Source organism: Acomys russatus, chromosome 22 (genome assembly GCF_903995435.1).
Source record: "Acomys russatus chromosome 22, mAcoRus1.1, whole genome shotgun sequence".
Classification (NCBI taxonomy): domain Eukaryota; kingdom Metazoa; phylum Chordata; class Mammalia; order Rodentia; family Muridae; genus Acomys; species Acomys russatus.
Window position 1 is genome coordinate 38,756,614 of NC_067158.1, and position 26,197 is coordinate 38,782,810.

The 26,197-nt window shown below is 37.6% G+C and overlaps 1 protein-coding gene and 1 non-coding gene across 3 annotated transcripts in view; one reads left to right on the plus strand and one right to left on the minus strand.

Annotated features, from left to right (window-relative positions):
* Slit2 (slit guidance ligand 2) overlaps positions 1–26,197 on the plus strand; it is a 338,183-nt gene that overhangs the window by 298,150 nt on the left and 13,836 nt on the right. For both annotated transcript variants that reach the window (XM_051165157.1, XM_051165158.1), the window contains 4 exons: positions 12,549–12,642; positions 19,210–19,347; positions 19,435–19,675; positions 20,826–20,956. In XM_051165157.1, coding sequence (XP_051021114.1) covers positions 12,549–12,642; positions 19,210–19,347; positions 19,435–19,675; positions 20,826–20,956 — 604 coding nt within the window. The remainder of the gene's footprint in view (positions 1–12,548; positions 12,643–19,209; positions 19,348–19,434; positions 19,676–20,825; positions 20,957–26,197) is intronic.
* LOC127206019 (small nucleolar RNA SNORA42/SNORA80 family) lies at positions 9,761–9,896 on the minus strand. Its single transcript, XR_007832715.1, has one exon. It is a non-coding gene; the product is annotated as a small nucleolar RNA SNORA42/SNORA80 family (small nucleolar RNA).

Below are 26,197 nucleotides of genomic sequence, written 5' to 3' on the forward strand. Positions count from 1 at the left end.
GTGATTCCATATTAAAATCAGTTATTTGAAGTGTGGGGAAATAAAGATTTAGTAATATTAATTTTTTTAAAAAAAGAGTTCTGTAGTTTTAACTTAGCTTCAGGGATTTTGAGGCTTGGTTTGTTTTCTTAATTATTAGTATATATGCTTTATAAAAACAAAACATTTCTTATGGAAAAGTTTTCAAAGAATTCCTTGAGTTAGATAAACTCAAAGTGTAAAAAATGAAAATTAGGACTATAGCATATTAAAAATGTTGAAGCTGTGTATATCTTATCTTAGATAGTGTTGTATTTGGAGCTGGTCTGGGGAAAAATACCTTTGCTATGGTAAATATTGGTCTGGTGGATGTATGTCTTCAATAAGCTTACCTACACAGGGCGACATAAAAGTATGTACACTTTGGTCACATTTCAAGCTTTCCTGTTGAATAGAATTATTCAGCACCATGGCAGTCTCACTATTAACCGGGCATGTATATTCTCAGAGTTTATCTTCTGAAAAATATAAAGAACTTTTTAACCCTCCTGTTTTGTCTCTGGGCCCATACACAAACATTCACTTTACATCTACTACAGGAAACCTGCAAGTGTCAATCACCCAGTTTAGATGCCCATCTCTAGCCCCCTGTGATGGCTGCCTTTACTTTTGCCCTACTCTTCTCCATGTTTGTGTGTTTAGCCAGCAGTAGGTAAGAAGTCTAAGCCTGGCTTCAGTTTGCTCTCTCACCCTGGCTTTTCTGTTGTAAATGCTGCGCGTTGGCTTCATGTGTGCTACTGTTGCATTGCAATGTAAAAAGTCTTTTGTCTCTTCTGTCTTTGTCGCTGCCAGCTGCTAATCTGAATGAGGTGGAAAAAGGTTAGTTGCTCTTTTTAAGTCTATTATGCGTTTCACTTTAGTTCTCCTCTGTCTTTTAAAGCTATGAGATTTTACCAGATGTGCTGGGTCAGAGAGTTCTATGCCAAATAATTTTTATAGATCCTTAATATATGTATAGCTGCATGAAACACTACAGAATGGTTGATTGAAATACACTGGATCAATTTATAGAAGGCTGTGGTAGAACCCTGAGGAAGGGAAAAATATGTCTAAAAATAAGAATTTATATTTTCTACTTGTCTATATGCTTTTACTTTTTTAAATCTATCATCGGGATATATTATTTTTATAATGAAAAATTATATAATTCTTATTTGTAAACATTAACCCTTTATATCCTGTGACAAATCTGAAAATGTATGTAGTAATTGAAACACTTATACAATATATATACTTATACAATATATAAATATATATATGGGACTGCATATTCAATATAAGTTGCTTATCTAGCATGTACAAGACCCAGGTTCATGTTTCTAAAAGACGTTAAGTCCCAAGTGCAGGAGCCACCAGAGTATGCTAGTCTTGATGGGCCCTGGTATACAAAAAACACTTGCAGTTTTATAAGAACGGTGCAAGGATATATGCATATCGAGTCTCATATGTCATTGAGCACTTTCTTTTCTGTTGATGTGTTCAGGCGATTTACTGTATTTGCCCACTTAGTCATATTGTGTGCAGAGTAAAGTTGGAAAACATGTAAAAAAAAATGCTGTCATCTTTTAGACTAAAAATTATAGCTTGCTTTGCAGCCTGCTAATGTAGCCAGTACTTCCTTGGTTCAGTATCGCCTTTCCATTTTAAAAGTATAAAAGCAATTGATGCTCTGCTTAAGGCCAACTATACCTCCAGATCATGGCAGAAATTATTTTGTCATATGGATATATACTTAACTACTAATGTGTATAGCCTCTCAGAAACAAGCTTGTCAGGGCAGCACCGCTTTAAATTACCACGTGGTTTTGTGTGCTGACTAAATTTTACAGTTATGTTTATAAAAGCTCTTTTACTGCAAATAATTTGCTGTTGACTTAATTATCTTTTAAAAGCAAATCTTTGTGGTTGGTTGAAATGGCAGTAACATATACGTTTATGGATACAGACAGTAGAATGCTGACCTATAGCTTTATAAATCAGTAATATTTTATGGTACAATGTATACTTACTCAAAAATATGCATCTTGTAAGTACAATATCATGTCTACATGAACCTATATCATCCACTGTAACCTAGCTACCTTTTGATAGAACCAGTCCAACTTGAAGCTACCTCCAGTCTTGGCTACTTTTCACATCCTATATTATTGCTATTTTTTTATGCAAAACCAGCTTTCCTTTCTGTTCCATCTGATTCCCACAGACCATGATCCTTGTACCCCTTTGAAACAATTGGCTATTTTCTCAAAACAACCACCTCAGGGCAATTTGTTTTATTAGTTACATATTAGAGAAGGGACATAATCAGTGCCTAAACAACTAATAATTCTGATAACCAGGTTACACTTCATCCTAGAACATTTGATAATGGTAAATGAGGTTGGAAATGCTTAATCTTTAGTCTCCATGTCCTAGAACCAACTTCCTTAATAGAGCCTAAATGGTTTACTTATAACGACCCTCGTTCTTCATGTAGATGTTTGAGAATAACAACCGGGAAAAGAAACTTTAGGAAAACATTAGGATGGGGAATTTTCATAATTCCAGAATGTTGGGGGAGGAGCCTGATATGAGAGGTTTCACATTGTTTAGGTTGTGTCTGATGTCATTTCTTCAGGCAGAAGAATGGGAATTTGATAGACAGCTGTACCTGAGAAATGTGCACATAAGCTAGATCTTTCCGTATGTTCACCACATTTATTTTACTTTTTAAGTTTTTGCTTTTATGGTCATTGTAAATATAAAGACTATATTTAGGGATAGGTGGTCATTTCTCTTAGCTCTTGCACATTGACACCTGGACAAGGACACACTAAATGTATCAGACAAGGACATATTGAGAGCTGGAGGAACACCCAGCAGTATTTTTAGGCTCTATGCATCATTTTCAGTATCTGTGATCTCTTTGTAACAGGGACTTGCGTTCTTAGTTTTGTGTGGAAATACACAAGGACTGCGTTTCAATGTCAATATTGCTATGGACATAGCTGAGTTTTTTCAGTATGGAAAGCTAATGCTGTAGTCTCCTTTAACCACTTTAAGTGGAGAAAGTACTTTGGCAATCTTGCAAGGTCATGCAGTTTCTATTCATCTTCCACCTTTGAGAGCTTTCTTAAACACATTTGAATCTCAGAAAACCTTTTAGAGAAACTGCTCTCATTGGTTCACAGACAGTGCCCACTGAGTGCAAAACAAGAGTCAGCTTAATCTGTCTTATTTCATCTCATTGGGGCTTATTAACTTTGAAAAGGGAGTCTAATTTTCTTTGGACCTGCAGAAGCTATTAAAATGGGCTAAATTCCTTAGCCATAGAAATCTGAAAGAAGTACTAAAAGGCACCTCCTTTTTGTTTACTTGGAGAGGTAAGTTTTTCCCATTTAAACATGCGTAATATGTTTGCTGAGAAAACATCTAAGGCAGGACACTGTGCTAAATATTGAAAGTGATACAAAAGCCATGAAGCACCCAGACAGTACTAGCTGTGTTTCTCAACTGTAGGTTCAAATCAGGTCATATACTTGGCTGGTGCAAAGGCACTGCTTCTCACATTTCAAGCACATTCACAGCTAAACCTAGATACGTTAGGAGGGACAGACTTCATACTGATCACACTGTGTGGGAATCAAATGTGACTGAGCAGCCATTGATAATTTCATTTAGAAAACAGAAATTCACAAAAAATAATTTTTGTTTGTGTCCTCCATCCTATGAAACATCTAGGAACCTGATTGCCTTGCACATTCTCCTGAGCCTTTCTCTACCAAACTGTGACTCACGTCATATCACAGGGTTTTCCTGTAGCACTACCCCCATTAGGAGCAAACTATATTTGGCACCACCAAAAGGACAGCTGTCAGTAGCTCATGGGTCTTCAAGATGTCACGGCCCCCTTTAGCAGGCCCCTATACTCCTATATTAAACAACTGAACTCCTTAACTTTAGAAAACAGGGGCAACTGCATAGTTCATGGTCATATCTTGAAGGTCAAATAGTTATTTGTAATTGAGAAGGCAAGTTTCAGAACAGTGGGCCCCAAAAAGCAATGGATTATGAAGAGACTCCTCAGGAACTTGCTGTTCACAAATTACTGACAGAAGCCAGGTCATTCATTTCTCTCATCACTAATAAGCATATTAATATTTACATGGGAGACTTGATATTTCTTTGGTTTTACAAATAGGCTCTGGTACCTAAAGCCATAGCTTTTAAGGCAACGTGTACCATAAACCTGATAGATCAGCAAATAAGAAAACATAAGTACAGTCTATCCTTCATAGCTACAGACTACACACATGAACATTAAACCAACCATAGATCAGGCATACATATCAGGAAAATTATCTCTGGACTAATTGTGTGTATGCTTTTTTTCTTGTCCATACCCTCGACAGCTTAACAGCCATTTGCTTTTACACAGTGTTAGGGAGATTGCATAACCAAGAGGTATTTTTAATTGTAGGAGATGAGGAGATGGAGAAATGGTTCAGTGATTCAAAGCACTGACTGCACTTGCAGAGGACATGAGGGTCCAGTTCCCATCACCTACATCATGTGTCTCAGCATCATCTGAACTCCAGATCCAAGAAATTCAGTGTCCTCTTCTGGATGCCTGGACACTGCACTCACATCCATAAACCATACAGATGTGCATATGCACACATGTGCACACATGCACATGCACATACACACTCCTATTTAAAAATAATAGTTCACAAGGAAATATGCCTAGGTTGTTAGCAAACCATAGTACATTTACATAAGGGCTTGAGGACAAACAGCAGCTACTGAACTGATCCCTGAAGGGATTGAAGGCTGACTATCTTTTCCTCTGAGAGCAGTTGGGACCGCTATAATGTATATGAGATTCTGATTTTAGTTTTAAATCCAGGCAAAGAGAAACACTCAGGCCTGGTCATGTTAACCATTCTCCATCATGCCATTTGTGGGCTAACACTCGCAGACGCACTGTTACTGGGCTCATCGTGATTTTCTACAGTCGTAATCACTTTTTGTACAAAAGAAACTGTGAAGTTATTAAATTGTAAAAATGACTGACCTACCATGTATGATGTGAACCTAGACCCTCCGCTCAGATGTAGTAGACCGGCAGCACAGTCTCCTTTTGGGTCCCACAATATGAGGAGTAGGGACTGTTTCTGACATGGACTCTGCTACCCCCACCAAAGGTGATCGCTTCCCCCTAGCAGGGCAGCCTGGCCAGGCTACAGAGGAAGAGGATACAAGTAGTACAGATGAGACTTGTTAGGCTGAGGTGAGATGTTAGGGGAGAAGGGAGGGAGAGGGCATGAAGGAGGGAGGTGAAGAAGGAGGGGGCTACAATTGGGATATAAAGTGAGCAAATCAAAAAAAAAAAAAAAAAAAAAAAAAGACTGGCCTAGGGTAATGTTGAAGGCATGTGTGCCTCTGAACAGTCTCCAGCTGTTTCATTCGCTTGCTCCTTTAGGTCACCTGTAACTTCTTTGCCTTTCTTAACATTTAAAATACATTTCCCCACAAGCAGCAAGCAGGGCAGTACTAAGTTTTCACATTGGTTTTCCACTGAGTACATGATTGATGAGAATGGAGCTTTCCAAAAATGTACAGAAAGGAACCCGTTGCCCCCACATAGTATATTTTAAGGAATAAAATTCCATGTACTTTATCAAGTTGGCTGCTTATTTCAACACCTTCTCTTGCTGACGGAATGCTGATATAATAAAATTAGTACAATCTATCCATGCTTTTCTTACACAAAACTTTCGAAGAATGATATGTTTTACTTTGTACAAGTGTGTATCCTGGGGATTCTGTCAGGAATTCAGACAGACTTCCTCCCTTGTTACAACAGTATTTATAAATGTCATAACTGATTAGGTTTAACACTAGTATCCCAATTAAGTTATTAGATCGCTGCCCTGTATCCCTCCTCCTTCATATCAATATTAATTATACTCACTCATATAGTCAAAAAAATCTACTTTGATCAGATATAACAATAGTCAGCATTGTCACCCTCTCGTTCCCTCCCATGTACTCGTGCATCCACAATTCTCAGAATTTATTCCCAGATCATATTCCTTTAAGCCAAAGGAGAAATGAATCTAGTTGACTTAGCAGAGGTTAGCCACAGTAGGAACTAACTGTTGGATGTCCACTAACACCATGCAATAGTTTTCTTCATTCCCTTTTGTTGTAGACATTCCTAACTGGAATTCAAAGTTTGGGATATTAGAAAATTTGGATAGGCTCTCCCTCAGTTACTAGTTAGTACCCTTCCCTGCTGCTATATTTTGTGTAAAAATAAATTAGTAGTTTAAACAGTGAATTTGAGGTAGAAAATTCCAGAAATAGTGATCCTGGTACAAAATTGGTAACTTATTTTCTAGAGAGAAAGTAATCTATTGTCTTCATTATATATTTTGAATTTTTCCTTTGTTTTACTTCTGCTAATAAAATTAAGTTAGATGTGCCCATTGCTGATTCCACGGCCTCCTATGGAACTCTGCTGTCCTTGGCAGCCTTTGCATCCTCCTATCAGGAGTGTCTTACATCCTACTTAGGTACATGTGCCATCTCCATGTCTCTCTCATTCAGAAAACCCAGTCTGTTCTTCCTCACAACATCTTCCTTTGAGAGCACCATGAAGCTTTCTTGCTTAGCATTCAAGCCAGAGTGAGGTAATGTTAAGTGTGGTTGTGATATAGTGGGATTAATATCTTTCTCTTTCCCCTGTCCTAGGTGGGAAAATTCCACAAAAATGGGAACAACTTTTCACTGTTGGCACCATTATACCCCAGACATGTTTGTGGGGTCTCATACATAGTTGGCATTAAAAATATGGGTCAAAACAGAGAAATGCAGTCCTCACCCCCTATCAAGCAAACTTCTCTCTACAACAGATAGAGATCATTATAGAAAACTATAACAAATCTAAATGCAGAGTTGTGGAGCCCAGTCCCAATGGATACATTTACAAAACACACCCAGAGACCTAAGACAGAAGAAGCATTGAAGAAGAAAGACAGAGAGACTGACTGTTAAGAGCAGAGGATCAGGGGGTTTGAGGTGAGACTGTCTCCTATTAATATTGGAAAACTAACTCATTAAGTCTCACCAACATGACCTCCTGAATAGAAGAGCAAGGACAATGGCAATATACATTCCACAGTGAATGAAGAAAAGCCCAGGAGGCCTCAACCCTAATCGAAGAACTGCAGGAAACCAGGAAATGCTGAGAAGGAAATGTCTTCCCAGGGGAAGACAACACCATCTGGTTATCCAATACTAACTGACCAGCCTTGGAAACAAACATACAAAGAACATTATACAGACTGAGCATATCATTAGAAATGTTTAGTACATGCATATACATATATGCTTGTAAAGACAACTAATGATAAAAGAGGCCATGAATCCCAAAAGAGCAAGGGGTATGTGGGAGAGTTTAGAAGAAGAGGGAAAGGGAAAATGATGTGATTATATTGTAATCTCAAAAATGAAAGGGAGATGGCCACATTATGTGTCTTAGCAACTCCATTTTGAGATTCAAGCATCTTTAGAGAAATCTAAAGGAAGCATTCTGTCTTTCTGTCCAAGGGCCGAATCTGATAAGGAATCTTTGTTGGCCTAAATTTCTATTTAAAAAAAAGTAAAGGCATTGAGAAATATTAATTTAATTTACTAAAAACCCTTTTAATAAAAAATGGGGTGATGGTAAAAGTTACATATCTGTTAAGAATTGTTACAAAAAAACAACTGATAGAATGTGGTGTAAATATTAAGGACTACTCCAGTAGGTTGTAGTAAAAATTTGAATAAAAAGAGGAGAGAATAAAAAAGGATGATAAACAGAAGATCCCCGTTGTGTTTTAAAATATGGCAGTGATATTATTGAACCACATGTATCTAAAATAAAAAGGCAGGAGTCAAGCCCACGCAAGGAACTGTTTCCCAGAAGAGCCCTCAGTGTGCATTGAGGCTTTTGCCTCTTCCTTGTTTTATTGGAACTGCAGGGGCTCTGGGCTTACACTGACATCGTTTCCCACTGAATGAGATAATGTTGTATTGTATAGTCCAGTGCAGTGCTCTCTGTTACCCTCCTATCTACATTATCCATCTCTTTAGAAGAATTTTTCTTTTATGAAAAGGCTGTTTTGGAGTCACTGTTAAGCTTTACATCTTCAATTTAAACTTCTTTTATCAAGAAAGAACAGTGGCCCAGGACAATAAAACCAGTTCATTTCAAACAGACAATTCTTCTGTATTTTGCATATAGTTTCAGAAGTCTCTTCCAAGATGTAAAACACATCACACGCACACGCGCGCGCACACACACACACACACACATTATTTTCATCCATGAGAATAGATTCTTCCCAAAAATCTTTTTATGCTGAGTCATCCTTCACTCCAAATCAAGATTATAAACTCTGATGACCCAGTTTTTGCTGCTCCACTTAGGAAATGACCATCACAGTTTTCATGCAAACCAGGGCATCCAGGCAAGTATACTGGAGCAGTAGTCGGTAATTACCTTGAAGCAGCAGATGTAAATTAGAGCTGTCCTGAGCAAACCAGGATAAATGGCCATATTACCACTGCATCAAAATTTGCGGGGGAAAATATCTTCGCCAGGGGTTTACAAATGAATGATATACAGCTATTTCTCAAGGGTGGACTTGGTGGAATCGTACTGTCTTAGGACCATGGGTATCAAGAAGTATGATACAGAATTTCTTCATTTCTAACCCATTTTTAACCACTCAGAAATACACAGTGAGGTTGAACAAAGAACCACAGATGACTTCATGACAACCAAAAATATATACTTCTATTTAGGAGATGTAGTATGTGGCATGTTGTCTTTGGAAAGTTCTGGCATGGGCAGATGTTGTTTGTGAACTACCCTGGGTCTACATTCATCAGCCTTTGTTCTCCCAGGTACCAGCCACAGCACTAATCATGGTTCACTCTTAACTCTCCAACACCCAAACGCAATGCAGTCTGTTAGCCCCTTCCCTCAAAAACTGTTGAAAGCTGGTACATGGAGAAAATTCATTTGCTCATGTAAGCAAAAGTGAAATTGCGAATAATATGAAGCCACTGTGTCCCACAGTATTGTTTTACTATTGGGTCTTTTAGGAACACAAAGTAGAAAGCAAATAAGATTTCCTGAAATTCACAAGTCTGTCTGGGTTTGTGTGTCTTGAGAGTTAGATTGCTACAGCCAGTGAACCAGCACTCAAGCACGTTGCCCTAAATGAAACAAATGGACTGGCAAGTTTTCTCCTGCCAAGCTAAACATGTAAGGACCTGCTGATTGGTTAGTAGATTACAATACAAACTATATAGAATAGAATTAAGAGTATGCCCACCTTGTTTTCCCTCTCATCTTGAAAATGATGCTTTCAAGAAGGGCTGTGGCAGTCATTGGCATTACCTCAGGCTTGTGACCATTACAAAACAAAATTCAACGTCCTTGTTTTCTGTTGTTTTCCTTCTGAGAGCAACTCTGAATTCATATACTGAAAAAAACTAAGAGGGAAGCCCTTCACATTTTATGAGGTCAGCATACCTTTTCAATAATAAACCAGGAGTCTCTGCTTTTACTATAGCTAAAGTACTTGTTCCTTTTCTTCCTGGAAAAATAGTGCTGCGCTCTCTCTCTCTCTCTCTCTCTCTCTCTCTCTCTCTCTCTCTCTCTCTCTCTTCTTTTTTTTTCCATTGGGGGACCCACTTCAGTGCCAGCAATCTACAGGCACAGAGGCCAGGCAATGGTTGGGAGACATAGTGTGCTGTAGCATGGTATGCTATGAGAGACCCAGGGTGACAAGCCTGCCATAAATCCAAATCCATGCATAAATAGTGCTGGGTTTTTTTTTTTTTTTTAATCTGGTGATGTGCATGCTTAACACAGCAGCTGTCAAGGAGACCTATATTTTTTTGTCAGATCAAACTCGGCCCCCAAGACTCACAGCAAGATGGCATTTGTACTTTAAATTTTTCTTTTCTCCCAAATGTAGCATTATTAAATACAATTGGGAAATTAGAGAAATAGCCCAGTGAGGACATTTATTTTACTATTCAGTCTGGGAAATTTTAATGTACAAACTTAAGAGCCTATCTGCTTTATTAGTGATGATTTAGTTATTACATACCAAATTAAGAAGAAAATAGGTAACAGTTCAAAAGAGAACCTAACTGGACTTTAACTAGACAAAGCAGAACTCTGTTTCGACTATTGCTTATTCAGTAGATAGTATTTGTGTGTAGCGCCTTATACATCACAGCCTAGGAAGAAAAGAACACAAACACACCAGAATTCGTGCCCAGTATAACCATGCAGTCAATGAATGCGTGAAACACCAACAATAAAAAATATATCTACAACAGCACAACCCCACAGTCTTACCATGTAGTCATCCTACAGACACAAGTATGAATGAGTAAACTGACACTTTAAATATAAGTGGAACTTTTTAAAGCAAAAGATAAAACAAAATTTAGCTCTAGCATAGGGGCTTAATTTATATATTGCTGAACAGACAACACTGAAAAGAGTCTGGGCTGATGAAGCTTGGAAGGTGAGTTAAACAGTGATCATTTGCACCAGGTGCTGTTGTGGTATTTCTTAGTGATTACACACACACACAGAGTCACAAACACAACTTCTATAATGACCAACACTATTTTCATGCTGTTCATGTAACGATAAGAAATGCATACATAACAGTAGGTGGCTTTTCTCATGTTAGCTGGAGTGCTTATTCTAACACATTCACGACATATTTACCAATCTGTTCAGCCAGCATTTCCTAAGACATTTCTCGTGCCTCACTCCTACACACATGGAATCTAGGGAGAAATTCCTCAATAAGAAGGAAAGGTCATTTCTACGTTTTGTGTTTTCACTTAGAGATGAGACGCAGTCTGTGTGTTCTTTTCTGAGCTCTGCGTTCTTCTCTGCTTGTACACTGGGAACCATTGAAGGTAGATCTGCTCACTTTATTTCTGGAGCCCCAGCACCTACCACAACTCCACAGTCTTGATGAACTATGGTTTACCCTATTTTCAGTGGTTTGACCAGGGTTAAAGTGAACAAATAAGAAAACCCATGATAATCCTTAGTGTTTATAAAGCTACTTCATATTTGGGTAAACAAAAAAGCACATAGAATTAATGATTTTATTTATCTCAAACGGTTGCTTTCTGTTATCAAATTTCACAGACTCTTGCATATAGACTATTATAAACTACTTATGTGTCCCCCTCTCCCCCCGCCGGCCAGATGATTTTCACATCCCTGTCTGTTGAATATAATGAATCAATTCCTTCAATGTTTCTTAAGTAATAGTCCTTGAAATTATAAATATTAAACAAACTATTTTAAAAGTACCTTAACATGTACCTATATAGTTAAACTTTTCTGTCACAGGATGAGATACAGAAATTCTCACTGAAAAAAAAAAAAATGAATGATGCCTGACTGAATGTATTCAAAACAGTAACTGTGTAAATCATTGGAAGAAGTGTTCTTAAAAATTATCAGAAATGCAGTCCTATATAGAGTGCCTACTATCTCCATGGCTACGTTTTTAGTTTATTCATTGATAAAATTATAATTTGTTAAAGAATGCTTAGAACACATGATTATATTCTCAGTTTTTCTTCATTGATAAATCTCCACGTATTAACCTGAAAGTCCTTAAAAAAAAAAAAAAAAAGGCTTTCTCTCTCTCTCTCTCTCTCTCTCTCTCTCTCTCTCTCTCTCTCTCTCTCTCTCTCTCTCTTCTATTTTATCATGGTGGGGTGGTTAATATGTATTTAGGTATTTCAAAAGTGACATGTAAGAAAGAAACAAAATTTTTTCACCTAGATTTATAAGACATATGAAGATTATTTTTTCAAATATAAAACTACAAAAGAATAAGCTAAACTAAAGGAAAGATACCAAATTATTCCATTTCAAATGACCCTCTTTATGTCACACTCAAAACAGGTACAACTTTACCATGATCTTGTCAAGCTAGGAGTCACTCTAGAGTACATAGTAGGTACTACCCAGAAGTGTCGTGAGAGGGGCTATCAGGACAGAGTTAAATGTGTTTCTGGGCATAAACTTTTGTCACTTTGAATGGGTTACTTTTGACTAGTTTTACTGGTGTTCAGTTATTTTATGTATATATGTTATACTTCAATTTAAAAACAATGCAATGCATGATTAAATATAAAAAATTAAAGAGGAAAGAATGAAAAACACTCATGTCCTTTTCCTCATCCATTAAATTCTAAAGGGTCTTACATAAACCACATATCACTTTATCTGTGTTGCCTGAAGCCATGAGCTTGTTAGCAGCAGTACTGAGTTTGGGCATGTGATCTGTTGGCCCATATTTTGTGGTGGGTGTCCACTATTTTCCATTGACTTGATCCATGAGCTGTGATGCAGCCTGCTGGCTTGAACCCTGCCCACCTTCATTGGAGAACTGACACTACTTACCCTATTGCAGGTGAACTGTGTGAGGAAAAGCTGGACTTCTGTGCCCAGGAACTAAATCCCTGCCAACATGACTCCAAGTGCATCCTGACACCAAAGGGATTCAAGTAAGTTCAATGCCACTTGGGGCATGGGTGAGGTTGGGGCTTGGGTTGGGGGTTTCTTTGAGGATCTTGTCTCCTCCACCAACCTTAGCTTCATATTTTTTGCCGAAGATTAAAGAATGGGTCACATGTACCCTAGTGCTTGTGACAGTTTTGCAAATATTCCTGTACACCCTGGGCATTTATTAGCACAGTGAAAAATTCAAAATAAAACAGATAAACCTTTTGTTCAGCACAATGTCTAGGAAGCCGTCTATGCAATGGAGCAGGCTTTGAATCAGCTCCTTTACATTTATTTAAAGGCCAATCCAATTAAGTTTCTAAGATCCACCAGGTAAGCTTATTTTAATGTAACTGAAAAGTCTATGATCTAAAATTGTCAACTGACTATGTAGGCTGGGAAAAACACTGTGATACTGTGGCCAGGTTCCCCTGGACAGTCCTGGCTTGTGTCTGTTGTCTTTCTGTAATTATTGATAAACCATTATTAACTTTGTTCTTGAGATCTAAAGCATACCATTCACACTGCATAGAGAGCTCCCTTAAGGAGACTAACATTTTTTTTTTATCAAAATCATTGCTTTTCCCCTAGCAATACTTCTGATATATGCATTGTACCAAATTAGATGATACTTTTCCTACAATCTTGAAATATATTAAGGATCTATCAGCAGTTTTAGAGCTGGCAGTAATTTAACCGTCATCTCGCCCCAAATCTTCATTTTAAACACAAGGAAGTTTTACCTCAGAGAAGTCAGGTAGCAGTGCCAAGGCCACAGGTTAACTTACTCATCACAGAGCTGGAACTAGACTTGATACTTTGCAGTTATGTGGTTTGTGGAAGATATATTCCTACTAACAAGTTTTCTCACTTAGTAATATCATAGTTGGCTTGGAATAAAAGTTAGACTAGATTCTTGGGGTGACACAGCTACATTCAGGAGTGAAGCCATGCTTCCATAAGACAACTGGCAACGATATTCCTACTCCATCAGTCAGTGAGTATGCTGTATCTACAGTCACCAGAGCATGGCATGACACCACGTTGGGATTCTGTAGCACTTCTTACTGCTATGCACCTCTACATATGTAATTTTCTCAGTGGAATGACTGGAGCCTACTAGTTGTACAACTCAGAAATTAAAATCACTCATGTCTGGGAGACATCTTACTGTAAATCTAAGAGTTTGGCTTAAAAAGAAGTGCCAAGAATTCAACCAGAGTCTTGCATTTGCCAGACAAAGGCCCTCACCTTCATCTGTCTCTCTGGTCTGCTGTTACTTTAATTATATTTTGAGAGGGTCTTACCACGTTGCTTAGGCCACCCTCAAATCTGTGATATGTTCACTTAGCCCCTCGAGTAGCTACGGTAGCAGGTAGCACCCCTAGGCTCTTCAAGGATTTAGGTGTTTGCAAAATAGATTATCCCATATTCAGAGTGGAGCAGTAATGTAAAGTCAGGGCTGCCAGACACCACAGCCTTTCAAAGGTTACACTGAATTAAATAACTATGGAATTTCCTTTTGGCAATACTACCAGTCCCTTTGTTTTAATATCTAAAGTTTTATAATACATGGATATAATTTTAGCACATTGTGATGATAGTCAGTACCTTACTGAGAAAAAAAGAAGAGAAAGCTCTGAGTCCATCTTTCATTATATTTTAATTTTCAATTCTAGCCAAAAACTAAAAGTCTCATTAATTTTTTTTTTAAATTTTTATACACAATGCTACATTGCATTTTAGCCTACCAAACTCTGTATATAAACTGCTTTAACTCCCAGGGGCTTTGATCTGAGCACAGTTGAAGTTGGCAAGCCAAAATTTACATCACTTAGCTAGAGCAAGCATCACCACTTTGCAGAAAATTAAAATTAACAAGGACGGGTTCCTGGGACATCAAATCTGATAAACAGGTTCCACGGGACTTTGTGTAATTCTAAGACAAGTTATTAGTAAGACTTAATAGAAACAACTTTAAACGAGGAGAGCTTGTCTTAAACAAAGGACTAATTCTTAATTAAGTATTTTCTACTATAAGCAATTAGGTTGCGTGCTCTCTAGAGTATGCCTACCTGAAACCCAGATGGACTGATTTGGAGGCCCACTGCTCACTTTATAGCTCTATGCAGTTGAGCTGAAAACAGGTTAAGTCAGAGTGTCTGCTATTACTCCCATCTTCTAAATAATTGCACACTGTGGGAAGCATAGCTGTCGAATGAAAAAATGAAAATGGTCTTGAAAACCAAACAAGGGGAAGCAAGTAGAGAAAATCTTTACTGAGAAATGTTGTTTGGACAAGTTGTATGTTACTTCAGTTTCATCTTCCTATTACTAAGCTAACGGAGCTGGTTTTAGTTTTCATGCTTTATTATACACTTCATAAATCTCCTTAGCTGCTTTGAGATATTTTTACAGCATAATATGCCATAAGACATATCTTCAAGCATATATCTTTCTTTGTTAGCATTTAGAGTCATAAACAGTATATTTAGTTTTTATATTTTATATTCTCCATTTCCACCCTCACTCCTCATCAGATGGCTTTATTGATCATAGGAGATGTGCAAAATTCTTATTTAAATGTTCCCTCCTGCCTTAAAACAAGAGAAGGAAAGATTAATTGATCATGATATAACTGCTAGTTTTAAAGGGCTTAAAAAATAGTATTTGGAGAAAAGAGGGCATAAAATATCTCCTAGACAGCTACTGTGGTAAATGTATGGTTCTCTTATCTTTTACTTTGATTTTTTCTCAGATAAATAATTCAGAGTGTTTCAAAGCCTATCTTCTCTGTTAAATGCTCAGCACTTCAGTGGATCTCCCCACATTAACACTGATGGAAGTTCCCTGCCAGGCCCCGTCCATCCATCGGGAATGTGGATGGCCACTTAGGGTCCATTTAGCTTCAGACTTGCTGTTTACTTCACTCTGTTGTGATTTAGTGTTAAAATCAAGCAGCCCGGTGTAAGCATGCTTTCTGAATGAGCTCATTTTGTTTCCAAACCGTACAAGCCACCTGAATGGCGCTCTTAGAACAACTGCACTCCCATTTGTTTTAATACACCGGCTCTCTTAGAACAACTGCACTCCCGTTTGTTTTAATACGCCGGCTCTCCAGTAAACAAATAACCTGATCTTGCATCTTATATAATACCCTTGGCACTTGGTAATGCCACATTCAATGAGATATTTTTTAAACTATCTTTATTTGTTTAAATACTATTTTCTCCACAGTTGAGTGGAGAGTGTGATACGACTTTCTCACGTACTCTGGTGCCTCACATTTGACCATGTCCCCTGGAGGCGGAGACCTGGTGGCACTCAGAGGAAGGACAGCAAGTAGCCAAGAAGAGACTTGATACCCTATGAGAATATATAGGGGGACGTAATCCCCCTCAGGAACAGTCATAGGGGAGGGGAATAGTGGGAAAATGGGGGGGGAGAGGAATGGGAGGATACAAGGGATGGGATAAACATTGAGATGTAACAAGAATAAATTAATAAAAAAAATACTATTTTCTGTATAGAATACTGCATAATTAGTAGAGAATACATATAAAACGTTTTCCAGAAATATCAAGACTCATAGTTACAAAAATTTGAACTGTTTATTGATCCTTCTCCTATTTGAATAACATGCTAATGACTTTACACATAGTATTTAATTTAATATTTAACATACTTGTAAAACAGAAATTATTATACCCCGTTATAGATGAAAAAGGGATACTTAGATGTTAAGTCACTTCCTTAACATGTTATTTTAGAGTACATGCAGTTATCCAGCTGTAGGAGGACAGATGAAGTGAGCTGTCACTTACATTTAGAATTTTAAAAGTTGAGTTCATAGAAACAGAATAGAGGGGTAATGCCAAGGTTTAGGAGTAATGGAAATAGAGGCTATTAATCCCTGATATTAAGAATGTATTGGGAGTAAATGCTTGTGTTCTGAGACCTAATGTAGAGACAGTAACTTCAGTTAACAGCATCATTCATGCGCTTAGAAATAAGATCATAATTATTCTTGCCATAAAAGAAAAGGGGAAAGAAGGTAACTATTAGTTTCTTTTCCTGTTGCTGTGACAAAACCATTTGACAAAAACAACTTGAAGGCAGAAACCTTTACCCTGACTCACAATTCACTGTACCCTTCACCATGGCCAGGTGGCTAGGGTGACAGGAGCAGGGAACCGCTAAATGAATCACATCAACTGCCGGAAAGCAGAGAGAAAGGTGAATACATACTTTGTTCAATTCCCTCTCTTAATCTATGTAGTTCAGGATCTCAGGCAGGGAATGGCACCACCAGCAGGAGTGGGCCTGCTTATTCCAACCTGTGCAGTCCAAATGATCCTCATAAGCATGCCCACAGGCCCCTTTCCCAAGTAAGCCCTGCCACATAAACAATACTAGCTATCACAGTGAAGTGGTGGGTATTTAATTCATTTGACTATTGATATTACTATCCAGTGTGTACATATATTAGACATCATGGGGTGAATGTTGAAATATACAGTTTCATTAAGCTAGAAAATAGAAATGTTGATGCATTAAAGAAAAGATGCATGCTTAACAATGAAGCCAGCATGGAATAAGTTTTATGTAACACAAAGCCTAAATTCAATGGATAAACACATGGTTTTCTGCGATGTATATTTACATATATGTATTAAACACATGAGATAGAAATGAACCCTTCTTTAAACTCAAAGGAAACAAACTCGTGTACGCCACGTTAGTTTACCTGAACAAGTTATGGCAGGAGAATGTTGTGAGGGAGAGTGGAAGATGGAGAGAGCAGTCACAAAGAGTTCTACCATCTATGGCCATACCTGTAGAAGTTCCAATGCCCTTACATCTTCAGAAAACATATAGAGGTGTGGCCCTTATATGCCTGAAATGTCGGCCACTGCTAAATCCTATATATATCCCCTTTTCCCTAAAGTTCTTAAGTGTTATAAAACATACCTAGCAAAGGAAGCACAATAAGAGATGAACATCAATTAAAACAAAAATTTTAACAAAGTGCCCTTGCTCTCAAACTATTGTATTATGCTCTGTTCATTTTTCCTGTGTTATGTGTAATGACGCAGTGCTTACAAGTATGAGCAATAGGCATGGTGGCATTGAGTGTGGCTCCTACATAACGGTTTTCTGAACACACATACTGCAATACTGTAAAAGCAGATGTGATTATTAAGACCTTACTTAATTCCTCTTGGGGAGGTAGCAGATATTCAGCATGAAAAAGTGGATAAAAAAAATATTCAGCGTTGGACAGAGCAGATGGGATCTGATGCTACTCAGAAGGATGCATAATATAAGACACAATGTTTTACTGCTGTTTGTATCTGAAACCTAAGTGAATACTTTCCATCATGGGTAGCTGTAACCATGATTAAGTGAGGACTACAATTGTCTATGAACCATTGCTTGTTCTGGAAGACATTTCCCTAGAGGATCATGCAGTCAGGACAGCCATAGTTAGATTTTCAATGATCATCACTTGAGGACAGTTCTTATAGGGAACATTGGGTGGGCAACTGGTTATCCAACAGTATGGTTAGTAGCTAAGGAGCAAGGCTCTAGTCAAATTCCCTAGATCTACTTCCTACAAGAGGCACTTTAAAGTGTCTATCAGTGGATAAGGGTATGAGCTTTTTCTCCCATAATATCTACACCTGTACAGGGGTGGCATATTATCATCACCATCACAGGGCTGAGGGATGGTACAATGGGTTCACTGAACCCATATTCTTAGAGTGTATACTGGGACAGAAAAGACGCCCAACGAGTGTAAGCTCCATTAGACCAGTCCTTCATCATCAATGAAATGGATGTCCATTTTGCCTCTACACAACCCAAATGAGTAAGCTAGATAAGTGACCATAGAATTGACACCAGAAATTTTGAACTTGATCTAAAATCCCAACCTGTCAAGTCTGCCCAGTTTTCCCAAAATGATTAATTAAAAAAATCAGGATTCCCCACTAAAGTTAATTTCATTTCCTTACATCGTTTTCTTTCCTACTGTATATAGTCTGTGACAGAATAAAACTCTTACTACTTAAAAAATATTCTTAATATTCATTGTAAATTTGCCAGCCATAGTAACATGACTGTAGTCCCAGCACTCAGGAGGGAAACCAGATGACTGCAGCATGTTTAAAATCTCCTTCGTAAACTTACGTATAAGGCTTTCATCATCCAAATACGCAATGGGATTACGAGAATAGAAAACTGGATATTGTGGGCAACAAAGGGAGAGAAACAGAAGGGGAAAAAGAGAAAGGCTGTGAAGGAGTGAGGAGGAAACCCTGACACAGTGAGCTTCTTTGTATTTAGATTCAGATTGCTCCTGGTCACTAAGGAGTTAATAAATCTTAAGACTGTTAGTAAGAAAGCCATGCCTCACAGTGTAGCCAATGCTGTGTTGCAAACATCCATTAATTGAAGGACAAGACTGCTGTAAAGATGGTGCTAGTTTAATCCAGATGAAATGCCAAGGTTTTATCATGATCTTTTGGCTCAGTCAAGTTTGGAATTTTATCTCGTTGTTGGAACAGGTGTGACTGCACTCCAGGATACATTGGTGAGCACTGTGACATCGACTTTGATGACTGTCATGATAACAAGTGCAAAAATGGTGCTCACTGCACAGATGCAGTGAACGGATACACATGCATCTGCCCTGAAGGCTACAGGTGAGGGCATGCTACATATCTGTACTCAGGGAGGCATCTCTAGGACACTTAACACATCTAATCTAACCTAATTTTTACATTCTCTAGTGGCTTGTTTTGTGAGTTTTCTCCACCCATGGTCCTCCCTCGCACCAGCCCCTGCGATCATTTTGATTGTCAGAATGGAGCTCAGTGCATCGTCAGGATAAATGAACCAATATGCCAGTGTTTGCCCGGCTACCTGGGAGACAAGTGTGAAAAACTGGTCAGTGTGAATTTTGTAAACAAAGAGTCCTACCTTCAGATTCCTTCAGCCAAGGTTCGGCCTCAGACGAACATCACACTTCAGGTGAGCGGTCTCGAGCGGAACTGACTGATTAAGGGACACCTTGAACCGCCTGATGTGGTGAAGAAAGGAAAATCTTCCCTGTGTGAAAAGCTTCAGAATTTTTCATTTCAGTGTCTGTGTTTTCAAAATAAGATAGAAGCCAGTATGTTAATTCACTAAAAGGTGGGGGGCTGGCACCTGCCACTACACTTTAAGTGAAGCTATTTTGCCCATTACCTTTAAGGCTGTGCCATTTCTTCTCTGCTCACGGGATTTAAGAAACCTGCAGCTGAGAAGCACAAAGGGGAGACACCACACCTTGACCTGTAACTTTTCACTCAGAGTCTTTAGCAAGAGACATGGAATTAACTAACATTTTTATGTCTTGCCACAAAGACATTTACCATTAATCAAATCATTCACGCCCCAGAGGTGAGAATTATACTAGATTAGGAATAATAAATGTAGAGTATTTAGACAAATTGGGACTACATACTTCTTTTATCTGGTAAGCAAAATTAATACATTTTCAATTTAAGTGACTTTGACCCACTTCCTATAGACTCCCCCCTCCCTTTTTTTAACCCTGACAGACAGTACTGGCAGGGCTTCTGAAATTATGGGAAGGAGGCATAAGAGTCTCTTTGCACCATCCAGCCTCTAGCGCTTGCCACATTGAACAATTATCTGCGGCACATTGGTATTGGAACTTTTATATTCTAACTTTCACTTAAATTTTTATATAGTCCCCAGAAATGTGACATAAATGCAGATATTTTCTATTTGTCCCTCCACATTAGCATGAGTATAAATAATTTTGTATGGGCTGTGAGAACCCATTTTGCTTAATATAGTCACATTTAGTATATGTCAGGAATAAAGCTCAGAGAAAAAAGAAAAAATTCAGAAAAAATATAGCAAAAATAATTCTGACATGACAGCTCACAGATTTACTTAAATATTTGTTACTGGTTTCTTAAATTATTTTGGCTTTATTTACAACAAAACAATTCACAGACAAGTTGCCTTTAAGCAGTGACTTCAACAAATGTTTTCTCATAGCCACTAAACAAACCGTAGTGAAAACCCTTCGTTGCCTTAGCAGCCTATTTCTGTTGATGAATACATTGGGTTGACTGTGCATCCTAACATCAGGGCTACCTCCTACTAGATTGCCACAGATGAAGACAGCGGCATACTCCTGTATAAGGGTGACAAAGACCACATTGCTGTGGAACTCTATCGGGGGCGAGTTCGAGCCAGCTATGACACCGGTTCTCACCCGGCTTCCGCCATTTACAGGTGAAGATCTCTCAATTACTGGTAAAGGTGAAAATGCTTATTCAATGAAGAACCACTTCTCTTCTGCAATTCTATATGGGAAGGGGTAGTGATGTTTTTGTCATAGCAAGTGCTCTAGTTCTTTATGAACTGCTAAAGCGGGATTCTTGAGACTGAGCAACATAAAAATCAGAGATTTATTTTTTTCACATTCTGCAAACTAGAAAATATGGGATTAGGTCACATACCTCTTGCAAAAAGGTATTATCCTATGGTAGAAAGAAAGGGGGGGATTGCACATGCTAGAGACAGGGGGAGAGGAAAGTGCTAGTCTATCCTTTCATTGGGACTCACCCATGCTAATTAACCCATTCCTGGAAGTTTCAGGCTATTCCCAGGTGAGGGCAGAACCCTCGTGACCTAATTAGCCTGAAGCTTCCCTACCCTTACACCTGTTGCATTGGAGGTTATATACTTTATGAATGAATTTAATGGCATACACAAGCTATTGCGGTATTATTATAAGACTTTGTAATACATACCCTTAGTATCAATACTCCTTGATGAAGCAGAGGACATTTCTTCACATGCATAGTTTCCCAGGAAGCTTTAACTGAATTGGGCAAGTAAATGTAGGGAAAGACTATGCTCTCACTCTCCCATTCTTTAAAATGTCTGCCTTTGTAAGTATATGTTCCTCCGTGACAAAGAGCCAATAGACGTTGTGGTGGGAGAGAAATAAAATCAAGTCTCTTTCTACTCAGTTCATCTTGGATACCGTCATGCAAAAATGTTATTCAGGGTCTATTGCTCATTCGTTCACTCAGTATGAATTTTTCCCTCCTTTAAATATTGATTAACGTTTATGTTGTTGCTGCTGTTGTGGTTTCCAGACAGGGTTTCTCTATTTAGTCCCATCTGTCCTCGACCTCATTCTGTACACTAGGCTGGACTCCAGCTCAGGGATCCACCTGCCTCTGCCTCCTGAATGCTGATGCCACCACACCCAGTTGGACTCACACTTATAATACCCTATTTATGAACAAAACGCATATGTAGGCCAAATACACTTGGCTAGAAATAATTGGGTGTTGAATGTGAGTGGAGTGAGTGGTCTCAATCTTATTGGTGTCATCTGTGAATATATGTAAGTGTGCTTCAAAAGCCTTCATAGCTCATTGGCTCCTTCATAAACAGTTCTGGAAAAGTAGATGCCAATTGCAGCCATGAGTGGAGTTCCATCAGTTCTTCCAGTGGTGACCTAGCTCGCTTTGGACTATTGAGAGCACAGAAACAGACACATAATTATTGGTTTTCAAATGGAATACAATGGTATTTCACCTCCAAATATTGGTCAATTACTGCCAACATTTTGTGTCATTAGGCTTTAAATTACATAGTGTGTCAGCCCATAAAAAGATTTCATAAATTTGTAGTTCATTTTGTTTTACTTTATTTTTTTGCTTTTTGATGACAATGATGCAGTGCAGAACTTTTCCAAACCATAGTAAAGATTCTTGGGTTGGCATATTAAAGCTAGCAGTCACTTAATATATACCAAATATATACCAAAATATTTCTAGATGAGTTGAATGAGTCCAAGTGATTTTCCAAGTGAAAGCTTACTGGAAAGGGCTTTTTATGTTTTGTTTTGTTTTTTAATTCTGTGTTCATTGCTATTTTTTGCTCCAATTAAAAAAAATAGCATGTGTCCTGTGACAGTTATAAAAAGAATATGTTTTCTTCAAGGTTGCCAAATACAAATAGCCAAAACACTAAGACTGTAACATTTATATAATTCCTGATTTTTTCATGGTTCTTCTTGCTGATGTTAGTTTATTGTATATATGTGTAACAATATAAATGTGTATGTAAAAATGAAAAAAATACTTAATAAAAAAGAAAATTATATAAGAGAGGCATGTTACCAGTCTTGTCAAATAGCTTTTATTTAGTTGTTGTACTTCAAACTAAAGCATACAATTTTGGAAAGCTATTAAATTATTTTATAGTTTAAAGAGACAGGCAACACTGTTAGTATTCTATTAAATTAATTTATAATATATAAATATTAAGAAAATTAATACTATTCCAAGGACCAAAAGGTAAAAAATGAGGGAGGGGAGAAAAAAATGGGAAAATCTTAGCAAGAAATTGAAAGATTATCAAAGTATAATACTCAATTTAAAATAAAAAGTAGAAGCCAGATGTATTGGTACATGCCTTTAATCCCAGCATTTAGGAAGCAGAGGCAGGTGGATTTCTGTGAGTTCAAGGCAAGCATGGTCAACATAGGAAGTTTCAGGACAGTCAGAGCTACATAATAGAGAAACTATGTCTCAAAAAAAAATTTAAGCATGAGCAATGTCAGAGGAGAGTAAAGAAATGGATATCTGTATCCCAGATAGTTACATGAAGTAGAGGTGGACTCATGGTAACTACACAAATGCCACTGCACATTATTTTGTGTTCTGAACCATTTACATGTCATCATCACTCAGACAGAATTTTGAAGTAATTAAATAAATGACCGTGCCCTGAAAACTGTCTTAGGTACGTTTCTTCACCGGACTGGTCTTCACCTAAATGTGCTGACAGTAAATAAATAGTGCTGTTTTATGAGAATATTCTGAGAGGCAAAATAGCCAGCCGTTAATATGTTAGTAAATAATAACAGTTACTGGCATCATAGATTCACAATTCAAAAAGAAAATGACTCTAAAAAGTTACTTCAGTACAAAGATGATTCTATAACATTCTTTATTCACAGGCTGGCTTCTTGGCGTCAGGAGTAGGGTGCATTTACTTCTAATCCTATTTTTCCTTCCTGTTCAACTTGCAGTTTAACACTGCTCTAGTATTCTGGCTTATCTAAAGGTCAGAAAATGGCACAGCCTTTGTGCTTGTTCCTCCCTTTCTAGAAACCATGAGAGAAAGGTGCTATTTCTGCATTATTTTAGTAAAAATCTATCAGTAGCACCATAAAGATCACTCCTGTGAGCTAGCTAATAAATATTTAGTTAAATTAAAATTTCAAGAAGAGACCTGATACCCTATGAGCATATAAAGGGGGAGGAAGTCCCCCTCAGGCACAGTCATAGGGGAAGGGAGTAAGGGGAAAATGGGAGGGAGGGAAGAATGGGAGGATACAAGGGATGGGATAACCATTGAGATGTAACAAGAATAAATTAATAAAAAAAAGAAAAAAAATCAAATCATATTTCTAATCAACATTAATAAACATTATTATGAGCACACACTGTAGCTTTAAAGAACATAATTTAATATTCTTATTTTAGATAACTGTTCTTGTTTGTGTTTTGTTTCCTTGCTATTACTTATTATATATAAAATTTACTTTTCTGAGCAACATTTTCTACATTATGAATTGCTTAATGCTCTCTGAGGAAATTGCATATGCAAATTAATTTTTATATCAAGTGCACTTTATCATTTGATTGATTTCTTTTCAACTTTGATAAAAATGGATTTTATTTTGGAATGTCAGAGAAAAACAATCATATATCCAGTTAATGTTCCTATAGGATTATTTTACTTTAAAAATTCACTTGTGATATCAGTTATTGTTACAAATAAGTTAGCAGAAGGATAATGATTTCACAAGTCAGACCCAGATGGATAAGTTTTATTTCAATTCTTTTTTAAAATCTAGATAAAGAGAACATTGTTTTAATGGAAAAATTGCTATTTTTCTTAGATTAAACAAAGTTTCTTTTTCTAAGATAATGGTAGCTTTGTAAACTTCATCAACTTCTATTTATAAATTAGGGGGGGTAGGGATAGTCCAGCGGATAAGAGTGCTAGCTGCTCTTTCAGAGGGTCGCCAGTGCCTACACGAGGAAAACTTAGAACCACTGAACCTCCAGCTTCAGGTTGTTAGTGCCTCTGGCCTCTGCAGACACTTACACTTATGAGCACATTCCCACACACAGACACATACACACAACTTATAAAAATAAAAAGTAAAATAGAAAATAGCTAACACACCTTTATGGGTGTGGATAAAATATAAGATGTAGTACTTTTTTTTTTTTTAAGTACAAATAAGGTAGCATGTTTTATCAATGTACATCTTACATCATCATAGAATACTGTGGCCCTTTTTAGACATATATAGATTCCCAGCACCCAGAATACAGGCAGTAGGTGGGCAGACTATGCTGAGTGCCCTCCCCCCACTCCTTTCTGATTCTGGAGTTTCCAGGGTCTGAAGTTCAGCATGTCTTACAAACCTCCAGGCACTGCTGTGTTCCACAGAGTAGACTTTAAAAGCAATTTGTGTGAGTGGAATAATTTAAACTGTGCTTTGAGAGCTGATGACATGCCTCTCTTCCCATGCCCAAGAAGACATGTGATATCAGGCAGGATGCTGTTTTGATATCATAGTATTTCTATCACAGAAATCATCAAATGCTACAAATATAGGCTCATTCTCCCCAAAGGCTGATTGTTCAACATTTGCTACCACCCAACAATCTATTATAGGGATTTGATCTGCAGCAAAAGATATAAAGTAAGATACGTAAGAAATGATCAAATACAGGTTCTGGCCACATGTCTGATTTATGAATTTAGAAAATGGCATGGAGAAGAACTCAATAATAATGCCATGAATGAATGAGTGAGCGGATGAACGAATGAGTGCATAAACATGTTATCGTCAACATTACTCAGAGACTAAAAGCATATTGTAATTCTCAAACAGAATTATAATTTTCTGCTTATCAAAGCAACTTTCTTTTAACTAAGATTAACATAAGCTCTTGAGGTTTTTCTTTTCTTTCTTTCTTTCTTTTTTTTTTTTTTTACAAAATAATTAATAAAAAGTATATACTCATTTCTTCAAATTAAAAGTAACATCATGCATGAAATGAAATAGCTTCCTGGGAAATACCATGAAAAATAGGACATCAGGATGATCTGCCATGCCAATGCAAAAGACAATGCCTGTAGGAGACTCCTGTGATTCCATGGTATTTTCTGATGGCAGCTGCTAGGCTTCCATGACTTTACACTGTCTGGACCATCCATTTACACAAGATGGAGAAGATGAAGTGGAAGAACTGAGGAGGAAAAGGGAAAAAGGAAGAGGGAGAAGGATGGATGAATAGAGATGAGATAAGGGGGGAAAGAAGAGCCTCAGCACCGATGTAATAATAAGGATGGTCTCCCTTGGACCATCTTTTTCTTTTTAAGATGGCCATCCAGCCATTTTCACATCCCGTCTCGGAAGGCATTTCC